Raw genomic sequence first — 18807 nt, 5'->3', positions numbered from 1 at the left:
TTTAAGAATTTTTGCTTAATTCATTTGATTAATATTATGGTGAGAGAAAAACAAAACCAAAACAGTCAAGGTTTCCATTAGTAAAATATGGCGCTGTACAACGTGACCGGCCGGGACTAGGCTACTAAGTGACTGCGAGTGAAAAAAAAAAAAATCCTAACATTTCCACACCCTAATTGTAGGCTAACCAATACCCAAACGGAGATTCAGAGAAAATAAAAATCTCATTGACCAGTCCCCATGCTTGTCTCAGAGCAGTGCGAAATGGTGCTGAAATACAGTGCCTTGCGAAAGTATTCGGCCCCCTTGAACTTTGCGACCTTTTGCCACATTTCAGGCTTCAAACATAAAGATATAAAACTGTATTTTTTTGTGAAGAATCAACAACAAGTGGGACACAATCATGAAGTGGAACGACATTTATTGGATATTTCAAACTTTTTTAACAAATCAAAAACTGAAAAATTGGGCGTGCAAAATTATTCAGCCCCCTTAAGTTAATACTTTGTAGCGCCACCTTTTGCTGCGATTACAGCTGTAAGTCGCTTGGGGTATGTCTCTATCAGTTTTGCACATCGAGAGACTGAAATTTTTTCCCATTCCTCCTTGCAAAACAGCTCGAGCTCAGTGAGGTTGGATGGAGAGCATTTGTGAACAGCAGTTTTCAGTTCTTTCCACAGATTCTCGATTGGATTCAGGTCTGGACTTTGACTTGGCCATTCTAACACCTGGATATGTTTATTTTTGAACCATTCCATTGTAGATTTTGCTTTATGTTTTGGATCATTGTCTTGTTGGAAGACAAATCTCCATCCCAGTCTCAGGTCTTTTGCAGACTCCATCAGGTTTTCTTCCAGAATGGTCCTGTATTTGGCTCCATCCATCTTCCCATCAATTTTAACCATCTTCCCTGTCCCTGCTGAAGAAAAGCAGGCCCAAACCATGATGCTGCCACCACCATGTTTGACAGTGGGGATGGTGTGTTCAGCTGTGTTGCTTTTACGCCAAACATAACGTTTTGCATTGTTGCCAAAAAGTTCAAATTTGGTTTCATCTGACCAGAGCACCTTCTTCCACATGTTTGGTGTGTCTCCCAGGTGGCTTGTGGCAAACTTTAAACGACACTTTTTATGGATATCTTTAAGAAATGCCTTTCTTCTTGCCACTCTTCCATAAAGGCCAGATTTGTGCAATATACGACTGATTGTTGTCCTATGGACAGAGTCTCCCACCTCAGCTGTAGATCTCTGCAGTTCATCCAGAGTGATCATGGGCCTCTTGGCTGCATCTCTGATCAGTCTTCTCCTTGTATGAGCTGAAAGTTTAGAGGGACGGCCAAGTCTTGGTAGATTTGCAGTGGTCTGATACTCCTTCCATTTCAATATTATCGCTTGCACAGTGCTCCTTGGGATGTTTAAAGCTTGGGAAATCTTTTTGTATCCAAATCCGGCTTTAAACTTCTTCACAACAGTATCTCAGACCTGCCTGGTGTGTTCCTTGTTCTTCATGATGCTCTCTGCGCTTTTGACGCACCTCTGAGACTATCACAGTGCAGGTGCATTTATACGGAGACTTGATTACACACAGGTGGATTGTATTTATCATCATTAGTCATTTAGGTCAACATTGGATCATTCAGAGATCCTCACTGAACTTCTGGAGAGTTTGCTGCACTGAAAGTAAAGGGGCTGAATAATTTTGCACGCCCAATTTTTCAGTTTTTGATTTGTTAAAAAAGTTTGAAATATCCAATAAATGTCGTTCCACTTCATGATTGTGTCCCACTTGTTGTTGATTCTTCAAAAAAAAATACAGTTTTATATCTTTATGTTTGAAGCCTGAAATGTGGCAAAAGGTCGCAAAGTTCAAGGGGGCCGAATACTTTCGCAAGGCACTGTATAGTAGACTACAATACTGTAAAGTAGGCCTAATAATGCTAAAGATAATGCTTAAATAAATGAACTGCTGGTCTATACTGTATGCTGCACATTTTTACTTTGTATTCCATTTCCATATTTTTTGGGGGGTGGGGTGGTGGGGGGGGGGGATGAAGGCTTTTTATCAATTAGTATATATTTGAGTTTAACCACAATATTTGTTGTATTATTTGTTCTGTCTTTTCTGGTGAATTAAAATGACATTTTAACCAACTTTCTATGGCTTGTTTAAAAATAATTTTATTTTGAAGATGATTTTGTTTTCAAATAACCGAAAGTGAGCGGTTGTAATCTGATTAAAGGGGAAAAAAAAGCCATTATTGAACACAGGGTGGGACATTCATACTACTTTGCTCGAGAACGAGTTTGAATTTAAGTATACATTTTGTATGACTGATGTCTTTAGTGAGAGGTCTAATGCTTTAATATGTAATCATTTCTGCCCTCCGAATTCATATTCATTGCATCAGATGAACCGCAACATGTCGGGCTAAATCGATTTAATTCATGAATGCATTTGAACGTTTTTTAATATTGTGATAGTGAAGAGCAAAATAATCCTAACATTTCCAAATAAAAATCTGAATGATTTATCAAGACCAGTCCCATGCTTCAGTGATATTTATACCCTTGGTAATTCGTTATGGACCCATTAATATATTTAAAGTCCCTAAACTCAGCTAGAGTCTATTGTCCTGCTGATCGTTGAAATAAACATCTGCATTTTGAGAGAGTATTTTTATCATTATTTTATTAACAGAAGCATAAAGATGTTGATGAAGAAATACTGTACAGTAAATGCTTTACATAACATTTTGTAGATGCATTATGTTTGTAGCTAGAAATGAAAAACTTTAGAGTACATTGTAAATTGGGGGGGATTTATTTCACACCTAGCAGAGCTATCCTCTTGTAAAGGTTGAAGAGTCTATTGTCCTGCTAATAGCCCATCATGGAAACATTGTTTGCCCCCATAGGTTTTAGGCCTGCAGTGGGTTATAATAATCCATGTCTTCTGGGTATGTTTAAAAGTCCAAACGTTATGGGTGGAGTTAGAATTTTGTCTGTCAGAAGTATTAAAATCAACCAATGTCAGCCTTTAAATGCTTTGTTATCCAAATGTTTAAAATGTGTGTGAGCGACGGAGAGAATGCATTTGATTGTTTTTAATATTAGGGCTTTCCAGAGGAACGGAAAATTGCGTGTCAATTCATAAACCATGTGCCATGGAATCGGTACATCGAAAATCTCTTCCCAGCTATTTTGCAATTTATATGGCACAGCTGTCTATTTTACGAACAGAAAGAACATTTCTTGCCACAGTTTAGACTACCGATAGATCAGCGTTCTAACTCCCCCTTGTGGCAGTGTGGTGCAATGACAGAATGCCACCATCTACCACAAACGGTCGCGGCTTAAGCTCAAAACTTTTAGTGGAAGAACCAAATTAGAGTATATATAGCGTTATACGTATTTTGATATAAATCCCTTCTGCGTATCATTTGAAGAGGGGCTTTGCTTTGCACTAACCTTGACCTGCAGCTTGCCAAACCTGGGCCCAGCAGTGAGGATGTAGTAGAGCTTACTGGTGGGAGTGTCCAGGTCTTCTGCCTCCAACACCACACTGGAGATCACCCTCCTGTCCATCCAGTCCACCTCCACTCCTGCATTTCTGACAGAGAAGATGCACCATATGGTCAGAACCACAGAGGCACAAAGAAACATACTAGGGGCCATTCAGAGACAGAGAAAGAGAAAGAGAGGAGAAAAGCGAGAGAGAGACATTATTAGAGAGTTCAATCCCCAGCAAAGACACTGAGGGCCACAGAGACATTGGGGACCAAAGGAGGGGAAGGTATACAGCATCAGTCAAACGTTTGGGTACACCTACTCATTCACAGGTTTTTCTTTATTCTTTTACACTGTAGAATAACAGTGAAGACATCTACAGTAGACACATGCGGAGATCATCCGTTCACCTACTCTGCGTCTCACAAAGACACAGCGGTTGGAACCCCAAATCTCAAATCAGACCAAAGGACAGATTTCCAACGGTCTAATGTCCATTGCTTGTGTTTCTTGGCCCAATCAGGTCTCTTCTTATTATTGGTGTCCTTTAGTAATGTTGAAATGTGTCTGTTACTTGAACTCTGTGAAGCATTTATTTGGGCTGCAATTTCTGAGGTTGGTAACTCTAATGAACTTTTCCTCTGCAGCAGAGGTAACTCAGGGTCTTCCTTTCATGTAGTGGTCCTCATGAGAGATAGTTTCATCATAACGCTTGATGGTTTTTGCGACTGCACTTGAAGAAACTTTCAAAGTTCTTGAAATGTTCCGCATTGACTGACCTTCATGTCTTAAAGTAATGATGGACTGTCATTTCTCTTTGCTTATTTAAGCTGTTCTTGCCATAACATAGACTTGGTCTTTTACCAAATAGGGCTATCTTCTGTATACCACCCCTAACTTGTCACAACACAACTGATTGGCTGAAATGCATTAAGAAGGAAAGAAATTCCGCAAATGAACTTTTAACAAGGCACGCCTGTTAACCTGTTAATTGAAATACATTCCAGTTGACTAACTCATGAAGCTGGTTGAAAGAATACCAAGTGTGCAAAGCTGTCATCAAGGCAAAGGGTGGCTACTTTGAAGAATCTCAAATATAAGATACACTTTGATTTAACACACTTTTGGTTACTACATGATTCCATATGTGTTATTTCATAGTGTTGATGTCTTCACTATTATTCTGCAATAGTACAAATAAAGAAGAACCCTTGAATGAGTAGGTGTGTCCAACCTTTTGACGTGTACTGTACATGTAAGCAAAGTACCAGTTCCAACTCATATACAGCTCCCTACAAGCAGTACCGACAAGCACCAGTCAACTGAGGAGCCCCAGCCCAGAGAGAGAAGGACAAACACTGTGGGCCACAGAGACAGACACATGCAGCTAGGGCCACAGAGCCCTTAACACCCTAGCCTCCCTAAACCTAGCACGCTCAGATGAGTCCTCATCCTGAACACACGTCAACAACACCAGATCCCCTCCCTCCCCCTGCTGCCTGGCATGGAACAATGGGCCAGGCGAGCAGGAGAGACCTGTCAGAGCCATCCACCAGGGCACCGCAAACAAGGAAGTGGGCGTCTGCCAAAAAGCCACATTACTTCTGCCTATGCGGCCTTTATGGACTGCGACCTGTGCCAACGCACTGATTCAAAAAAAGTCCTGATCTAAGGAGAAATAGAGGAAAAACAGGAGGAGGAGGACAGAGGAGGACAGAGGAGGACCTATTCAAGGATGTAACCTGATTCCCAGTCACTCATTCTACTGGAGGACACAGGGAGATTAAACATACTCCCGCACCCGCCACATGTGCTGTACAGGTTGTGTGTGTTGACCCCTGAGTCCATAACCCCCACCCTCACCACCCCCCTTCTGTCCCAATCCTCCACCTCCCCCATCCCCAACTTCCCTTCTCTCTCTCCCACCATTCGTTCCACCCCTTCCTCCACCTCCCTTCCCTTTCTCACCCAACCCTCCCTGATCCCCTTCTTGGCTCTGAGTGTTCCTCCCAGGGCGTTCTTCTTATCCTTACTTTAGCAGCCGGGGCTTTTCATCGTTGACTGGTAGGACACGGAGGTGAGCGGTCCCCTGGATTGTGTGGCGGCCATCTGTCAGTTGCACAGTGAACAAGTCCTTCAGGGTTTCCGTGTCATCGTGCATGTACATGATCCTCATTCCTGCAGATAGGGGCCAAGAGGGGAAGAGTCAGGGAGAGGATGGGAGAACGGTGGGAGAGGGTGAACGGGAGGACAGTTTGGTTGGGTTTTGGGCTGGGATGTTCGGTCACGGTGTAAATAGAGTAGCAACGTGTGTAAATGTGTGTTTTTAGGGTAGAGACATTGAAGCATTACTACTAAAAACTTAAATGTGGTCGAAATGAGACACTGGCTTTTCCAAGAACTGTAATATGTTGTTGCGAAAAAGGAGTGCTCTCAGCGCATCACATATTCCACTAGTTTTTTCAACAGTATCAAATTGGGCTCATCGCACAAACACACGGCAATTTTCACTATTGCTGCGGTCTTTGAAGAAGCCAAACAGATTGAGCTAAAGCCTTGCTCACCTACAGAACCAATCAAAAGTTTGGACACACCTACTCATTCAAGGGTTCTTATTTATCTTTATTATTTTCTACATTGTAGAATAGTAATGAAGACATCAAAACTATAAAATAACACATGGAATCATGTAGTAACCAAAAAAGTGTCAAACAAATTAAAATATATTTTATATTTGCGACTCTTCAAGTAGCCACCCTTTGCCTTTGACAGCTTTATACACTCTTGGCATTCTCTCAACCAGCTTCATGAGGTCACCTTCCAGTCACCTGGAATGCATTTCAATAAACAGGTGTGGAATTTCTTTCATTCTTAATGTGTTTGAGCAATCAGTTCAGTTGTGACAAGTTAGGGGTGTTATACAGAAGATAGCCCTATTTGGTGAAAGACCAAGACCATATTAAGGCAAGAACAGCTTAAATAAGCAAAGAGATATGACAGTCCATCATTACTTTAAGACATGAAGGTCAGTCAATACGGAACATCTTAAGAACTTTGAAAGTTTCTTCAAGTGCAGTCACAAAAACCATCAAGTGCTATGATGAAACTATCTCTCATGTGGACCGTCACATGAAAGGAAGATCCAGAGTTACCTCTGCTGCAGAGGAATGGTGGGAGGGAGAGAAGGGAAGTTGGGGTTGGGGGAGGTGGCAGATTGGGACAGAAGGGACCCGGTGAGGGTGGGGGGGTATGGACTCAGGGGTCAACACACACAACCTGTACAGCACATGTGGCGGGTACGGGAGTATGTTTAATCTCCCTGTGTCCTCCAGTCGAATGAGTGACTGGGAATCAGGTTACATCCTTGAATAGGTCCTCCTCTGTCCTCCTCTTCCTGTTTTTCCTCCATTTCTCCTTAGATCAGGACTTTTTTTTGAATCAGTGCGTTGGCACAGGTCGCAGTCCATAAAGGCCGCATAGGCAGAAGTAATGTGGCTTTTTGGCAGACGCCCACTTCCTTGTTTGCGGTGCCCTGGTGGATGGCTCTGACAGGTCTCTCCTGCTCGCCTGGCCCATTGTTCCATGCCAGGCAGCAGGGGGAGGGAGGGGATCTGGTGCTGTTGACGTGTGTTCAGGATGAGGACTCATCTGAGCGTGCTAGGTTTAGGGAGGCTAGGGTGTTAAGGGCTCTGTGGCCCTAGCTGCATGTGTCTGTCTCTGTGGCCCACAGTGTTTGTCCTTCTCTCTCTGGGCTGGGGCTCCTCAGTTGACTGGTGCTTGTCGGTACTGCTTGTAGGGAGCTGTATATGAGTTGGAACTGGTACTTTGCTTACATGTACAGTACACGTCAAAAGGTTGGACACACCTACTCATTCAAGGGTTCTTCTTTATTTGTACTATTGCAGAATAATAGTGAAGACATCAACACTATGAAATAACACATATGGAATCATGTAGTAACCAAAAGTGTGTTAAATCAAAGTGTCTCTTATATTTTAGATTCTTCAAAGTAGCCACCCTTTGCCTTGATGACAGCTTTGCACACTCTTGGTATTCTCTCAACCAGCATGAGTTAGTCAACTGGAATGCATTTCAATTAACAGGTTAACAGGCGTGCCTTGTTGAAAGTACATTTGTGGAATTTCTTCCCTTCTTAATGCGTTTGAGCCAATCAGTTGTGTTGTGACTCATTAGGGGTGGTTTACAGAAGATAGCTCCTTTCGGTGAAAGACCAAGTCCATATTATGGCAAGAACAGCTTAAATAAGCAAAGAGAAATGACAGTCCATCATTACTTTAAGACATGAAGGTCAGTCAGTACGGAACATCTTAAGGATGATGAAACTGGCTCTCATGTGGACTGCCACAGGAAAGAAAGATGCAGAGTTACCTCTGTTGCAGAGGATAAGTTCATTAGAGTACCAGCCTCAGATAGCAGCCCAAATAAATGCTTCAGAGTTCAAGTAACAGACAGATCTCAACAGTGACTGTCCAGAAGAGACCGTGAATCAGGCCTTCATGGTTGAATTGCGGCCAAGAAACCACTACTAAAGGACACCAATAAGAAGAAGAAGAGAATTGCTTGGGCCAAGAAACACGAGCAATAGACATTAGACCGGTGGAAATCTGTCCTTTGGTCTGATTAGTCCAAATTTGAGATTTTTGGTTCCAACAGTGGTGTCTTTGTTAGACACAGAGTAGGTGAACGGATGATCTCCGCATGTGTGGCTCCCACCGTGAAGCATGGAGGAGGAAGTGTGATGGTGTGGGGGTGCTTTGCTGGTGACACTGTCTGTGATTTATTTAGAATTCAAGGTACACTTAAACTGCATGGCTACCACAGCATTCTGCAGCAATACCCCATCCCATCTGGTTGCGCTTAGTGGGACTATCATTTGTTTTTCTACAGGACAATGATCCAAAACACACCTCCAGGCTGTGTAAGGCCTATTTGCCCAAGAAGGAGAGTTATGGGAGTGATGCATCAGATTACCTGGCCTCCACAATCACTCGACCTCAACCCAATTGAGATAGTTTGGGATGAGTTGGACCGCAGAGTGAAGGAAAAGCAGCCAACAAGTGCCCAGCATATGTGGGAACTCCTTCAAGACTGTTGGAAAAGCATTCCAGGTGAAGCTGGTTGAGAGAATGCCAAGAGTGTGCAAAGCTGTTATCAAGGTAAAGGGTGGCTACTTTGAAGAATCTAAAATATAACGTATATTTTGATTTACTCAACAGTTTTTTTGGTGTTAAACATGTGTTATTTCAGAGTTTTGATGTCTTTGCTATTATTCTACAATGTAGAAAATAGTTTAAAAAAAGAAAAATCTTTGAATGAATTTCAGTCCAAAATTTTGACTGGTCCTGTATGTTTCCATGGGTCTGCTGCTTACAAGGAATGTGCGTGTGTGTATGTGCACGTGCATGTGTGTGTGCATGTATGTGTGTGTGCTCAGGGACTGAACAGAGTGCACAGTGGCTGTGAGGTAATTGTGCAGGCAGCAGCAGAGAGAGAGAGAGAGAGAGAGCAGTTGGAAGGACAGTGTGCAGCGGAGGCAGCAGCAGCACCACGGGCGCTCTGCGACCTCTGTCTCGAGCATCTGTTCAGCAGGGGCCTGACCCCCGACAACGACGACAACACAATGCACAGCCCTCTGGAAGGAAGGCACAGCCCAGGCTGGGGGAGCGGAGGGGGAGGAAGGGGCAGGCTGGCCTTGTAGTTGGATGTAATGCCTGTACCCCCCCGAATAACAACCCAACAACCTCAAACTCAGAAAGGCATAGACTAACAAACGACACTAGTAAACATATGGCAATAAACCGAACGAAGACACAGTGATACATGAAGGCAACTGCTGCCCTACTATAGTTCAATAACATGCACTTAACAAAGTGCACAACAATTCTTCCAGGTGCATGAAACAAAAGACAGGCCTACAGTAAGCCTTACGCTCCTGTATAGTTTATTGAAATATTTCGACCATAAACTGTACACGATTATTCAAATAAATTCTGTTTAAATCATTCTTGGTCCCCTAACGGCAAATACATTTTGGACTATAGTGGTGCTTCAGACATATACAGTGGGGCAAAAAAGTATTTAGTCAGCCACCAATTGTGCAAGTTCTCCCACTTAAAAAGATGAGAGAGGCCTGTAATTTTCATCATAGGTACACTTCAACTATGACAGACAAAAAGAGGAAAAAAAATCCCGAAAATCACATTGTAGGATTTTTAATGAATTTATTTGAAAATTATGGTAGAAAATAAGTATTTGGTCAATAACAAAAGTTCATCTCAATACTTTGTTATATACCCTTTGTTGGCAATGACAGAGGTCAAACGTTTTCTGTAAGTCTTCACAAGGTTTTCACACACTGTTGCTGGTATTTTGGCCCATTCCTCCATGCAGATCTCCTCTAGAGCAGTGATGTTTTGGGGCTGTTGCTGGGCAACACGGACTTTCAACTCCCTCCAAAGATTTTCTATGGGGTTGAGATCTGGAGACTGGCTAGGCCACTCCAGGACCTTGAAATGCTTCTTACGAAGCCACTCCTTCGTTGCCCGGGCGGTGTGGTTGGGATCATTGTCATGCTGAAAGACCCAGCCACGTTTCATCTTCAATGCCCTTGCTGATGGAAGGTTTTCACTCAAAATCTCATGATACGTGGCCCCATTCATTCTTTCCTATACACGGATCAGTCGTCCTGGTCCCTTTGCAGAAAAACAGCCCCAAAGCATGATGTTTCCACCCCCATGCTTCACAGTAGGTATGGTGTTCTTTGGATGCAACTCAGCATTCTTTGTCCTCCAAACACGACGAGTTGAGTTTTCACCAAAAAGTTATATTTTGGTTTCATCTGACCATATGACATTCTCCCTAACTTCTTCTGGATCATCCAAATGCTCTCTAGCAAACTTCAGACGGGCCTGGACATGTACTGGCTTAAGCAGGGGGACACGCCTGGCACTGCAGGATTTGAGTCCCTGGCGGCCTAGTGTGTTACTGATGGTAGGCTTTGTTACTTTGGTCCCAGCTCTCTGCAGGTCATTCACTATGTCCCCCCGTGTGGTTCTGGGATTTTTGCTCACCGTTCTTGTGATCATTTTGACCCCACGGGGTGAGATCTTGCATGGAGCCCCAGATCGAGGGAGATTATCAGTGGTCTTGTATGTCTTCCGTTTCATAATAATTGCTCCCACAGTTGATTTATTCAAACCAAGCTGCTTACCTATTGCAGATTCAGTCTTCCCAGCCTGGTGCAGGTCTACAATTTTGTTTCTGGTGTCATTTGACAGCTCTTTGGTCTTGGCCATAGTGGAGTTTGGAGTGTGACTGTTTGAGGTTGTGGACAGGTGTCTTTTATACTGATAACAAGTTCAAACCGGTGCCATTAATATAGGTAATGAGTGGAGGGCAGAGGAGCCTCTTAAAGAAGAAGATACAGGTCTGTGAGAGCCATAAATCTTGCTTGTTTGTAGGTGACCAAATACTTATTTTCCACCATAATTTGCAAATAAATTCAATAAAATTCCTATAATGTGATTTTTTTCCTCATTTTGTCTGTCATAGTTGAAGTGCATCTATGATGAAAATTACAAGCCTCTCTCATCTTTTTAATGGAAGAACTTGCACAATTGGTGGCTGACTCAATACTTTTTTGCCCCACTGTACATCAAAATCAAGTGTCTCACCTTGTTTGAGCTCCTCCATGGTGAAGGTGTGTACCATCAGGCTCTGCAGAAGTAGCTTGGGGCCCATGTTCTTATAGCGGCTCAACTCAGTTCCATAGATCCCGTTCAGCAGGGTCCCGTGGGCTGGGGGAACCAATACTGTGAAGGTCAAAATGTCCACCGGGGCGTCCAAGTCCAACGCGTTCAAAATGGCCGGACTCAGCTCCTTTATCCCTCCCTCCATCACCTGGTGGGGAAAAAGAGGGATGAGGAAGAGGAGGATGAGTCCGAAGGGAAAGAAAGAAAGGAAATGAAGCAGGTATGGCATGAGGAGATGGAGGAGGCATCGTAGGAAAAGAGGGAAGGCGGCGTCGCAGACCATGGGACATGCGTGAACACTGTGAAATGCCTCCTTCCTTCTCTCCCTCCCTTGAGGTAACCCCTGGTCTGACACGGTTGGATATGCAAAAGCAAAGATTCCACTCCATAGCTTTAGACCCGTCAAGTCATGTCAGAGCAGTGGGGGATGACAGCAGGGTGCATTTCTCCAAAGTACTTAAACACGGCCAAAGACTTAAAAGCATTAGATGGGTGGACATGAGGCAACTTACAGTGAAGTTGCTAAGCGCCAGAGAGGGAGTCTCGTCGTTGGTGGGGTGAATGACGATGTAGAAGGGGATGGGGGGAGACTTGTGCCTCCCGTCGCTCACACTGATCACCAGCTGGTCCACGGTGGGCTCAGTCCCCTGGTGCTCTGCCTGGACGTAGTTGATGTAACCCGCTCTGAGGTGGAGCAGGCTGAATGACACTGAACACACCACCACAACCGCGACAACACAGCAGGGTATGAGTAGAAATTAATATTTTCTCATTGTACTCTTGTCGACTTAGAGTTCACTGTGTGAATGGTCCATACCGTCTGAGACTGAGGGCACGGAACACAGGAGCAGCGTATGGGAGAAGAGTGGGCCTAGGCGGTACCTTATTCACCTCATTCAAACAGCGCATTTTTCACAAAGCTTTACTGCCAGATAAGCATGATATAACGTGTTAAAAAGGCTTATTGGTCTTTCGAGCCGTATATTGAATTACTTGTCCTTCGAGCCGGATGAATTAAAACACCTTTTTTTTTTAAACAGTCATAATAGTTTGTGTCGGTAGATATCAGCAAGATAACTAATGGCCAACTTGGACCTAACCATGGATAACTTTGAACTAACCATGGCTAACCTTTTGACTAAAGAGCTTAAAGGGATAGTTTATGCTAAATCTAATATTTGGGAGGAATCCCCCTTACCTCGAGTTGTGTCTGAAGGCATATATTGACAGAAACCACAATAATCCATTGTTTACTTCTGCCACGAGTTAGAATAAAAATAGCATTTTCCAAATTCATTCATGCATTAGCGGTACCGACGTTAGCAAAGCTATATTGCAAGCCAAAACTTCCTCAAAAACACTTCAAACTGTTTGCTAGCGTCTATGCTCGCAAAGTCCCCGTCCATGTTTTCTTGCCCGCGAGAATGTCATTCTTTTTGCAGTAATATTCCAATGCTCTGGTAGTTCCATCAAGCCTCTGGTGAGTATGTTTACTGCTGGTAATCAAGCCCGAGTGCCCAATGGAATACAATGCAATACAATATACATTTATTGTCCATGTTACAGCAAACAGAAACAGTTGCGGCTTTGAGACTACTGTACCTGTGGAAATAGTTCATGCTTAAATAATCCCTGCACCAACTAAGGAACTTAGTTTGAAGTGTTTTTGAGGAATTTTCTGCCTGCAATGCAACTCTGCTAACATCAGTACCGCTGTTAACATTCATGAATTTGGACGATGATAATTATGCTAACTGCTAGAGGTGGTAGAAGAGAACAACAGGTTATTGTTGGGCCTTCAAGACACATGTCTGGGGACTTCCACCCAAATATACATTTGGCTATCACTCTTAAGGATCTGTGTGCCACTGACCCACTCGGAGGCCTGCGTTGCTCTTCTCGAAGCCTGGTGAGGGCAGGGTGTTCTCCAGGAAGCCCTGTAGGGGTGGGTTTTCCAGGAGGAAGAGGAGCTCTTCAGGGTACGTATCGGGGTCCTCGGCCCCCAGCACTCCCCCACATAGACAGGCTGAGGAGCCCTCGTCCACCACAAACATGTCACCTGACAGGGACATACAGAGCGAAATGATTGTGAAAGACATGAAATGATGACATGAAATAATTGCACATGAAATAATTGCCATGGAATTCTCTCTCGCAATTCTCTCACATTTTTAGTAATGGTTTCAGAAGCTTAAGAGACATGATAGAGAAAACAGTAAATGTAAATGTATCCATCCATCCCTAAACATTTGCCAATCCTCTCTCTCTCTCTCTCTCTCTCTCTCTCTCTCTCTCTCTCTCTCTCTCTCTCTCTCTCTCTCTCTCTCTCTTTCTCCCTCTCTCTCTCTCTCTCTCTCTCTCTCTCTCTCTCTCTCTCTCTCGGCACTCGGCCAGCACGCTGCCACCTGGTTGCTGATAAAGCCATCATGCCCCTGCTCACTGGAGTCTGCACCCATTTACAGCACTGATAAATAATGAATGGAGAATGGGCACTGGTGGGATGAAGGCTTGAATCAGGATCCACCCTGATCCAAGGGGGGGATGAGGTGTGTGTAGTTAATGACCAAATGTCTGGGAAACAGGTGATAAAAAAAAATATATATATATTGTCCACCAAACAAGGAAAGAGGCAAAGCCGGATTCCTCTTTGTTTCGCTCCGCTAATTCTCTGATGCGGTCTCTTTATTCAATGCAAATGAATTAGACCACTACATTTCCCCTGCAAACTACTCCGGATTTTGTGGGCCTGCTATGCAGCGGTGAAGATTGAGAATAAATATTCATTTTTTTCTTGGCTGGGATTAGCAAATTAGCTGATGATGGTGGAGATGGGGTATAGTGGGCCGGGATAGATAATCTTGGCAGCAAGAGGGGTAGAAGGGAGGCCTAACGTGTTTTCTTTTGTGAGCAAGGGATGCTCATTTCTGTCTTTTGTTTGCTGAGGCCTTCATTGTCCGGTGGCCCTCGTGGGGAATTGGTGTCTGCTCGGCGCCCACCAGTTCGCTAACGTTAGCTCCCCTCCCCAACACAGCAGAGGAATAATCCCGACCAGCTGTGTGTGTGCCCTCTGCACGCAATAACACACCACAACACCATGCAGTAATTCATAACAACACCCAGCAAGGGATTTCCATTAAATGCCCTAACAAACCCCTTTTTACCTACAAATGCACGCACGCGTGCACACACACACACACAAAGAAACACACCACCAAGCACACACACACACACACACACACACACACACACACACACACACACACACACACACACACACACACACACACACACACACACACACACAACCAAAGATCACAACAGCCACCCTCAGTCTCTTCTCCCCATCTCCTAACACCCTTCTTAGTCCTCTCATTCTCTCCCAGTGGTCACTGTTCCCTATTGATAACCACAAAGTTGCCGGTCACACACAGGGGGCTTTACGGTCCAATCCCTCTTCTTGGCTCGGGCTCTAGCCGTCCCCAGGAATCCATGTGTGTGTGTGTGTGTGTGGGGGGGGGGGGGGGGGGGGGGGGGGGGACAATGCTCGCCCTGCTGCCTCTCCCTGTACAGTGTGTGCTCGCCTGATTAAGAGATTCTCGCTAGCGCAATGCGTTCTACCACCTGCCACCGAGCTCCCCGCTTCAAAGCAGAGGGCAAGCTGGGAAATGACTGAGCGTGTGTTTACCGGCATTAAGGGGATTGTGATTATCACAAAGTAGTTAAACCTTTACACAACAATGGAACTGAGGTGATGGGGAATCTTGTCTTGTTCGATGCACCCAGCTCCCCATAGAGCAGACAAGACAAAGAAAGATGAGGTGTCTCTGGTATTCCCTTGTTTGCACCTAGAGCAGTGGTGTCCAGGCTCCAACGTGGCCTGCGGGTGGTTAGAGTAAAAATACTAATAATATGTATATTTTGAAATACAAGATGTAGATTTATTTCTTTGGGGGGGGGGGGGGGACTTCATATACTTAAAAATGACTGAAAACAAATGAAAACTGTGGAGAACAATAATGAACCTACATTTATGCAGTTTCTTGTGGCCTCTAGCTCGCTAATAACCACCAAAATTAAAGCCAGCAGTCAGGGAGAATCGAAAATTCAGAAAACGATATTTTTGTATATTTTGATGGCGAGGAAATATAGCCGACTTCCGGACCTCGTTGAAGACCCAATGTGGCCCGTAGGGCAGAATTTGTTTGACAACCCTGATCGAGAGCCATATATGTGTGTGTCTAAATATGTCTCCCTCTATGTTCCTATAAATGGCTCTGTTTAAAATGTCTTTATATACAGCTTTATATGTCTCTCTCTATACAAGTATATATGGCTCATATGTTTCTCTCGATATAGAGTGTGTATCTACATAAACTCAGCAAAAAAAGAAACGGCCCTTTTTCAGGAACTTCACAGATCTTCATTGAAAAGGGTTTAAACACTGTTTCCCATGCTTGTTCAATGAACCATAAACAATGAATGAACATGCACCTGTGGAACGGTCGTTAAGACACTAACAGCTTACAGACGGTAGGCAATTAAGGTCACAGTTATGAAAACGTAGGTCACTAAAAAGGTCTTTCTACTGACTCTGAAAAACACCAAAAGAAAGATGCCCAGGGTCCCTGCTCATCTGCGTGAACGTGCCTTAGCATGCTGCAAGGAGGCATGAGGACTGCAGATGTGGCCAGGGCAATAAATTGCAATGTCCGTACTGTGAGATGCCTACAGGGAGACAGGATGGACAGCTGATCGTCCTCACAGTGGCAGATCACGTGTAACAACACCTGCACAGGATCGGTACATCCGAACATCACAACTGCGGGACAGGTATAGGATGGCAACAACAACTGCCCAAGTTACACCAGGAACGCACAATGTGATCAGACTGTCCGCAATAGAGAGAGGCTGGACTAAGGACTTGTTGGCCTGTTGGAAGGCAGGTCCTCACCAGACATCACCGGCAACAATATCACCTATGACAGGACTGGCAAAAAGTGCTCTTCACTGGGGAGTCACGGTTTTGTCTCACCAGGGTGATGGTCGGATTCACGTTTATCGTTGAAGGAATGAGCGTTACACCGAGGCCTGTACTCTGGAGCGGGATCGATTTGGAGGTGGAGGGACCATCATGGTCTGGGGCGGTGTGTCACAGCATCATCGGACTGAGCTTGTTGTCATTGCAGGCAATCTCAATGTCCGGGAACTTGCAGGTGCCTTGGTGGAAGAGTGGGGTAACATCTCACAGCAAGAACTGGCAGATCTGATGCAGTCCACAAGGAGGAGATGCACTGCAGTACTTAATGCAGCTGGTGGCCACACCAGATACTGATTGTTTCTATTGATTTTGACCCCTCCTTTGTTCAGGGACACATTATTCCATTTCTGTTAGTCACATGTCTGTGGAACTTGTTCAGTATATGTCTCAGTTGTTGAATCTTGTTATGTTCATACAAATATTTACACATGTTAAGTTTGCTGAAAATAAACGCAGTTGACATTGAGAGGACGTTTCTTTTTTTTAAATGCGGAAAGTATTCAGGACCTTGACTTTTTCCACATCTTGTTACGTTGCAGCCTTGTTCTAAAATTGATTAAATTCCCCTCAATCTACACACAATACCCCATACTGACAAAGCAAAAACAGGTTTTTAGAAATTGTAGCAAATGCATAAAAAAAACTGAAATATATAATTTACGTAAGTATTCAGACCCTTTTCTCAGTAATTTGTTGAAGCACCTTTGGCAGCGATTTCATCCTCAAGTCTTCTTGGGTATGACCCTATAAGCTTGGCACACCTGCATTTGGGGAGTTTCTCCCATTCTTCTCTACAGATCCTCTCAAACTCTGTCAGATTGGATGGGGAGCATCGCTGCACAGCTATTTTCAGGTCCCTCCAGAGACGTTCGATCGGGTTCAAGTCTGGGCTCTGGCTGGGACACTCAAGACATTCAGAGACTAGTCTTGAAGCCACTGCTGCATTGTCTTAGCTGTGTGCTTCGGGTCATTGTCCTGTTGGAAGGTAAACCTTCGCCCCAGTCTGAGGTCTTGAGTGCTCTGGAGCAGGTTTTCATCAAGGATCTCTCTGTACTTTGCTCTGTTCATCTTTCCCTCTATCCTGACTTGTCTCCCAGTCCCTGCCGCTGAAAAACATCCCCACAGCATGATGCTGCTACCACCATGCTTCACCGTAGGGATGGTGACAGGTTTCCTCCAGACTTGACGCTTGGCTTTAAGGCCAAAGTGTTCAATCTTGGTTTCATCAGACCAGAGAATCTTGTTTCTCATGGTCTGAGAGTCCTTTACGTGCCTTTTGGCAAACTCCTAGCGGGCTGTCATGTGCGTTTTACTGAGGAGTGGCATCTGTCTGGCCACTCTACCATAAAGCCCTGATTAGTGGAGTGCTGCAGAGATGGTTGTCCTTCTAGAAGGCTCTCCCAACTCCACAGAGGAACTCTGGAGCTCTGTCAGAGTGACCATCGGGTTCTTGGTCACCTCCCTGACCAAGGTCCTTCTCCCCCGATTGCTCAGTTTGGCCGGGCGGGCAGCTCTAGGAAGAGTCTTGGTGGTTCCAAACTTCTTTAATTTAAGAATGATGGAGGCCACTGTGTTCTTGGGGACCTTCAATGCTGCAGACATTTTTTGGTTCCCTTTCCCAGATCTGTGCCTCGACACTATCCTGTCTTGGAGCACTATGGACAATTAATTTGACCTCATGGCTTGGTTTTTGACATGCACTGTCAACTGTAGGACCTTATATAAACAGGTGTGTGCCTTTCCAAATCATGCTCAAACAATTGAATTCACCACAAGTGTACTCCAATCAAGTTGTAGAAACATCTAATGGGTGATCAATGGAAACAGGATGCACCTGAGCTCAATTTCGAGACTCATAGGAAAGGGTCTGAATACTTATATAAAAAAGGTATTTCCTTTTTTCTATTAACCTATTTTTGCTTTGTCATTATGGGGTAATGTGTATAGATTGATGAGTAACATTTTTAATTCAATCCATTTTAGAATAAGGCTGTAACGTAACAAAATCTGGAAAAAGGGAAGGGGTCTGAATACTTTCCGAATGCACTGTATGTCTCTATATATGTATCCATTTGAAGCCATACCCCAGTATTGTCCCTTTCTGACATTGAAGTGAAAGTGGGTTACCCATGGTGATGACTGGGGCCTTGTTGTTGACAGGAAGCACCGTCACGTTGAGGTCGTAAACAGGAAGTGTCCCGTGGAGAGGTACGGGTGGTGGCAGGGCATCTCCTTGGCAACAGCTGTCCATGCCCCCTGCTTCTCCGTCCGACACGATGAGAGTGACCGAGTCAGACACGGGACTGGCTCCAATCTCGCCCCCTATTAGTCAGAGGAAAACAGGAAGTTAAAGTATGTAACAGTGTGTTCACTGGTTACTGGTTGATACACCCATGAAGGGGATGATTAAGATCACTTTAGTTGTCAATTGTACACAAGGTCCAACCAAAATGTTACTTCTGCTTTATTTTAACCCCTCCCAAAGACACAC

The 18807-nt window shown here is 44.3% G+C and overlaps 1 protein-coding gene across 1 annotated transcript in view; it reads right to left on the bottom strand.

Annotated features, from left to right (window-relative positions):
* Positions 1 to 18807, bottom strand: part of LOC139409019 (Fras1 related extracellular matrix 1b) — a 60609-nt gene that overhangs the window by 19148 nt on the left and 22654 nt on the right. The window contains exons 18-23 of the mRNA XM_071153658.1: positions 18444 to 18638; positions 13152 to 13337; positions 11791 to 11987; positions 11201 to 11426; positions 5540 to 5684; positions 3468 to 3609 (exon numbers count right to left, since the gene is read on the bottom strand). Coding sequence (XP_071009759.1) covers positions 3468 to 3609; positions 5540 to 5684; positions 11201 to 11426; positions 11791 to 11987; positions 13152 to 13337; positions 18444 to 18638 — 1091 coding nt within the window. The remainder of the gene's footprint in view (positions 1 to 3467; positions 3610 to 5539; positions 5685 to 11200; positions 11427 to 11790; positions 11988 to 13151; positions 13338 to 18443; positions 18639 to 18807) is intronic.

This window comes from Oncorhynchus clarkii, chromosome 5 (assembly GCF_045791955.1).
Source record: "Oncorhynchus clarkii lewisi isolate Uvic-CL-2024 chromosome 5, UVic_Ocla_1.0, whole genome shotgun sequence".
In the NCBI taxonomy this organism is placed as follows: Eukaryota; Metazoa; Chordata; class Actinopteri; order Salmoniformes; family Salmonidae; genus Oncorhynchus; species Oncorhynchus clarkii.
Note: the sequence above shows the minus strand (reverse complement) of the source record. Positions and strands in the feature narration are given on the sequence as shown.